This window comes from Mandrillus leucophaeus, unplaced genomic scaffold (genome assembly GCF_000951045.1).
Source record: "Mandrillus leucophaeus isolate KB7577 unplaced genomic scaffold, Mleu.le_1.0 Scaffold541, whole genome shotgun sequence".
Classification (NCBI taxonomy): domain Eukaryota; kingdom Metazoa; phylum Chordata; class Mammalia; order Primates; family Cercopithecidae; genus Mandrillus; species Mandrillus leucophaeus.
In genome coordinates, this window is record NW_012105820.1 from 1326039 (window position 1) to 1331833 (window position 5795).

The 5795-nt window shown below is 54.1% G+C and overlaps 1 protein-coding gene across 1 annotated transcript in view; it reads right to left on the reverse strand.

The window, feature by feature from the left end:
* The window catches only part of LGALS9 (lectin, galactoside-binding, soluble, 9), a 41128-nt gene that overhangs the window by 1893 nt on the left and 33440 nt on the right, over nucleotides 1-5795 (reverse strand). The window contains 5 exon segments of the mRNA XM_011997558.1: nucleotides 99-188; nucleotides 704-741; nucleotides 2408-2501; nucleotides 3644-3754; nucleotides 5217-5418. Of these exon segments, the coding sequence (XP_011852948.1) occupies nucleotides 99-188; nucleotides 704-741; nucleotides 2408-2501; nucleotides 3644-3754; nucleotides 5217-5418 (535 nt within the window).

Sequence of the window (5795 nt, forward strand, 5' to 3'; positions counted from 1 at the left end):
GCCAAGGACTCAGCCCCAGATGTCCCCATCCCCCTTGCTAAACCGCTTTCTTCCTGATTCTAGGGCTCTAGGGAGTTTAGTTCTTGGTGAAGGAGGACACTGTGCAGCTGTGAACTGGCCAGAACTTGTAGACTTACAGAGAACATCTGTCCAGGGGCGCTCTGCACCGTGTGGATGACTGTCTGGGTCTGGAGGAAAGAAACCAGGTCTCACCCAGGCTCTCCCATGTGAAGACCACCAGCTCCCACCAGAGGGCGCCACACGGCAGGCACCTCCAGGGGGTGTAATCAGCCCAATGGCCCCACAGACCCCACAGAGGGTGGGTCCAGCTGTTTCTTCTCTCAAGGGGATGAGGGAGGGCAAAGGTTAGAACCCTGAAGAAGACAGATGGGGACGCTGGTGGCTCTGGCCCATCTTTCCTCTCAGGGAAACGTCTCTCAGCCTAGCCTCCCTTTGCAGGTGGGAGAAGGGAATGCGGGACACGGTCTTCCGTGGCTGCCCACAGGCTGGCAACTCAGGTTGTTTCATCACGGCCAGCCAACCACATCCAACCCCCCACCTCGCCAGGCCGGGCAGACGGTCAAGGGCCTGGCCTCTGCCCTCCCCACTCCCAATGGGAGAGGCCCAATGCCTGGCCCCGCCTCCTCCATGAGCCCAGAAGAGCCAAAATGAAGAGGATCCAAAAAGAAAGCAAGAGACTTACAATGGGAGCTGGGTTGGCAGGCCACACGCCGGGAGGCTGGAGGGGTGAGGAGAGTCAGAACGGTGGTTATCGCGGGCACCACAGAACGGGAAGAGACAATAGCAGAACTCCAGGGAGGCTCTTGTGCTCAGAAATGCCTCCCCAGATACACCCGCCTCCCTCTTGCTCCCAAGCAAGCCTTCCTGAGCCCATGGCCCCCAGATTTTTACCCCCAGGTGCACAGGGCTTTGGGGTTGGGGGGTAGGGTATCCCCATTTGTTCCTCTCCAGAGAGAGGAGGCTGGGTTTGCTGGAGTCCTCACTACTTTCTGTAGCTCCCACAGCCAAGAGTGTTACTTCCAGTGCCATATTTCACCCGTAAGGTGAGAAGGGGTATTTGTTGAAGGCCTGCTGTGGGTCGATTCCTGGGCTTCAGTGCTTTCCAATGAGGGAAGCCTCAGCTCCTGTGTCCCTGGTGAGGCAGTGAGGCTCAGAAAGATTAAGCAACTTGCCCAAGCTCGCCCAGGTAGAAGGGACCAAATCCAAAACGGCAGCCAGTTCTGTCTGACTGTATCCAGCACACTTTCTGTCACCCCCAGGGTCAGGGCCAGGGCCAAAGTTGGGCTGCCCTGCAAAAGTTCCCCGGGGCTCAACCAGTCCTGAAGTCAGCGTGGCAGGAGGCAGGTGCCCTGTCTGTACCGTGATGGGCCATAGAAAGACTGTGTAGACAAAGCGCCCCTCCTCCAAGTCCCCACTGCTTGAGTGGCCAGAGGAAGGGCTGCTCGCCTACTTGTCCTGGATCCTGCCCCACCCAGTAGACTGTTCTTGCCCTGGCTGGTATCCCATTCTTCCTGGCTGTGAGAACCACATTCCACATTCATTCATTCACTGAGCCCCTACTGAGTGCCGGGCACTCTGCAAATGAATAAACCACGGTCCTAGCCCTCTGAGGCCTCATGGGCATAGGGAGGTGGGGTGGAGTGACAGGGACAGACATGCAAACACAGTTACAATGGGGTGCTGTGAACTGGCATGGCACAGATATGTACAGACTCCATGGGGACATGGCGGGAGCGTCCAACAATATTCTGGGCAGGGAGGACTCCCAGAGGAGAGACACTTAGGCAGAGCATGGAAGGGCAATTAGGCGTGTGCTGGGGACAGGCTGGCAGAGGGTGCTTCCGGGACCAGGGACAGCATATGCAAAAGCATGGTGGCCCGAGAGGGCCTCGCGTGAGCTGTGGAGGCTGCGTGAGCTTCGTGGGTTGGGGGTGAGGCAGGGAGGTTGATTGGGGCCAGACTCGGGAGGAATCTGTATGCCCTGCTGGGGAATTTGGGCTTTATTTGAAGGGCTTGGGGCTTTTAAGATTTTTAAGCAGGGAGAGGGTGTGATCAGATTTGCTTATAAGAAGGTCATTGCGGCAGTGGTTGGGTGTGGGGGGTGGGAACTGGACCCCTGTCGTCATGGTGAGGAATCCCAGAGGCCTGAGCCTTGTCGGTGGCTTCAGGACCCTTGGTGCCTTGGAGAGACATAAAGAAGGGGGAGTGAAGAATCCAGGGCGACCCCCAGATTCCCAGCTCTGGGTGCCCAGTGGACAGAGACAGGGAACTCTTGAGTGGGCACGATGTGGTGTCCTGCTGGCTGGGGCCGGCCTCTCAGAACCTGGTCCTTCCTGCTGTCTGCTCAGCCACCCAGGGCCTCTGTGTTGAACTCACTTTTTGTCTGTGCCCCTGTGCCCCCTGGGCCTGGGTGGGAAACAGACAGGCTGGGAGAACGGCACCATGGAGAAGGCGGGCTGAACAGGGACTGTGCGGGGGTTCTGTTAAAACAAAAGGCACTGGGTGGTAAGGAGAAGCATTAATGGAGCCAAGAAGAAGCTGAAAGGCAGAGGCAGGGGCAAGAGGGAGAGATCAGGAAGGCAGAGGGATGTGGCAACGCCGAGGCGGGAGGGGAAAGGGCCAGGCTCCGGTGAGCAGCACAGAGGGGCAGTCTCCCTCCAGCTCTTCCCTTCCACCTGCAGGGGAGAGAGTCAGGGAAGGAGGGAATGAGAGATGAGGACCAAAGGGTGAGGAGCCCAGATTTGCTGAGGGCCTACTGCGCACTTCACTCATCTCAGGGAGCTCCCTCGAATGCCAAAAGGGTAACAGCAGCTCCCATCCAGCTGCCAGTGCCCTGTGGGAATGTGCGCCCAGCATACCCTCACCTTCCCGTTTTTCATGTGGTATTAGTATCTCCTGACCTTCTTTAGTTTTATTTATTTTATTTTGTTATTCAAACAAGAATTTTTTAGAGGTGGGGTCTTGCTGTGTTGCCCAGGCAGAACTAATTCCTGGGCTCAAGCGATTCTCCTGCCTCAGCCTCTTGGGTAGCCAGGATTGCAGACCTCCACCACCGTGCCCGGCTCTCCTGACCTTTCAGATGTTGACAACACATTCAAAGTCTTTAAAACACAGAGGTCAAACAGACCCTGGTGTGGGCCCAGGGGGCCATTGTGTGACCTCTGATATCTGTCTCCTCACTGAACCACACAACCACCCACGGAGGGCAGGCAATGACCATGCTCATTCTACAGATGAGGAAACCGAGGCTGAGAGAGGCAAAGTCGCTTGTCTAAGATCCCACAGAGGATGAATGGCAGAGCTGGGAATCTGAACTGGATTCAGTTTGGTTCCTGAGCCTGGGCTCTTTCTAGAACAACATGGCCTCCTAACCAGGGTGGAAATCAAGGGGTGAGGAGAAAGGGGTAGCCGAGGAGTCTGGGAGACCAAGGCAGGTGACACAGAAGGAGGGGCAGAGTGACAGAGGAGAAGGGGCGGGCAGGCACTGGGACAGGGAAGCAGAGGTTGTCCCCAGAGTCACCTGGGTAGGAGATTGGCTTGGGTCCACCCAGCAGGGCCTAGGCACAGCTACGCTGGGCCCTGCATCCCAGCCCCGGGGACCGGTACAGGTGGACAGTCTGACCTGGAAGCTGATGTAGGACAGCTGCACAGAGCCATTGACGGAGATGGTGTCCACACGGTGGAAGGGCACGCGGTGGAAGTACTGCACGAAGAGGCTCCCGTTCACCATCACCTGCCAGAGGAGAGCACGTGTTCCGGGGCAGGTGCCCCAGGCCGGGATGGGGACCCCCCCCTGCACTCCTGGACCCTCCTTCTATAAAATGAAGACCTGAGTCTGGGCCTCACTGTGGGGCCAGTTATAGGAACGTGTGTGACCCGAAGGGCATCAACCCGAGTCTCTGCTGGGCTCCAGTGGTTGGTTTTCCTTCTTCTGGTCGTTTACTGCAGTAGGTTTGTCTTTCTAGTCTTAGCTCACCTGGGGCTTCATTTATTTATTATTTATTTACCTTCAACTTTTTTTTTTTTTTTTTTGAGATCGAGCATCAGTCTGTCTCCCAGGCTGGAGCACAGTGGTTCAAGCCATTCTTGTGCCTCAGCCTCCCGAGTAGCTGGGATTACAGGTGCCCACCACCACACCCAGGTAATTTTAGTATTTTTAGTAGAGACAGGGTTTCACCATGTTGGCCAGGCTGGTCTTGAACTCCTGACCTGAAGTGATCTGCCCTCCTCAGCCTCCCAAAGTGCTGGGATTATAGGCATGATCCACTGTGCTCATCCCCTTCAACTTTTATTTTAAGTTCCAGGGTGTGAGTACAGGATGTGCAGGTTTGTTAACTAAGTAAACGAGTGCCATGTGGTTTGCTGCACAGATCAACTCATCAGCTTGGTATCAAGCCCAACATCCATTAGCTAATCTTCCTGATGCTCTCCCTCCTCCACAAGGGCCCAGGGTGTGTTGTCTCCCACCTTGTGTACATGTGCTCTTATCATTCAGTTCCTACTTATAAGAGAACATGTGGTGTTTGCTTTTCTGCTCCTGCGTTAGTTTGTTGAGGAAAAAGGCTTCCAGCTCCATCCATGTTCCTGCAAACGACATGATCTTGTTTGTTTTTATGGCTGCAGGGGTATTATTGAAATATGCATAAAATGCTCACGGGGAACAGAGGAGAAGTGACCTCGGGTTGCATACGGAGTGGATGGGAACATCCTCATCTCAGATAAGCATACTCAGACTGACTGACCCACCGGCTTCTCAAGCCCAGAGACCTACACTACTTGCAAAGGTAATTTGCAATGTGCTTACAAAACTATACCCTTAATAGACCCTGGATAAAGGCTGGAACAATGTCGCTGAAAAATAAATGTTACCAGCGACCTGGAGAGGAGGAATGGTGACAGCAGAGGAATGGAATGAGCTTGGAATTCAAAGACACACAACACCAAACAGCAACGTGATGACTCCTCTGGTTCTTATTTTCAGAGTAAAAGAAGCAGCAGGCGCACCTGTAGATTCAGGTGAAGGTGCAGAAGGAGACTACGCAGCCATGGGTAACACCTTACAAGGAAATGGTCGTGTTATCGTACAGTGGTGTCACTCTGGCTGAATGTCAATTGAAGTGATTACTTAAAAGCCATTCACCTGATAGGGCTAGGGGGTCCCAGGGCTGAGAGGTGGGGAGAGGATTCCTGCTCACCTTGAAATCTGAGCTCTGCACCAGGAAGCAGAGGTCAAAGGGCATTCCCTGCTGGGAGAGAATGTGCATCTTCCTATCCTCAGGCTCCCAGCTTCCTTTCTGCCTTGTGTTGCACACCACTTACCCTCCCTCTTCAAATGGAGGGTTGAAGTGGAAGGCAAGGTCGTTTCCACTGAAGCCGGTCTGAAAGTCCACAGCAAACCTAGGCCCAGGGAGAGCAAATAGTTCTCTGTGGCATGGTTTATTGCCAGGGATAGGCACAGGAGGGCCTCGGCGCCTCTGCCCTGCATTTGTCTGGGATCTTGCATAGAACCTGCCTGGCAGAGACTGGTTGGTTGGCATCCTTTTTTTCCTCTAACTTGGATCTAATGTGTTTTTGTGCAATTATTGCATTTTGCCTTTACAGCATGATTTTCTAAAAATAAGTAGAAAATGGCTAAGGAAAAGTGCTGGCATGAGCAAACAAGAAGCACAGGTCTTGGAAAGTGATTACCAATTGGTACCAAAGATGGAAGTTGCTAAGCACACCTAGAAGACAGAGCCTTCCGTGCCAGTGGACACTTGTTGGAGGCCAGCACA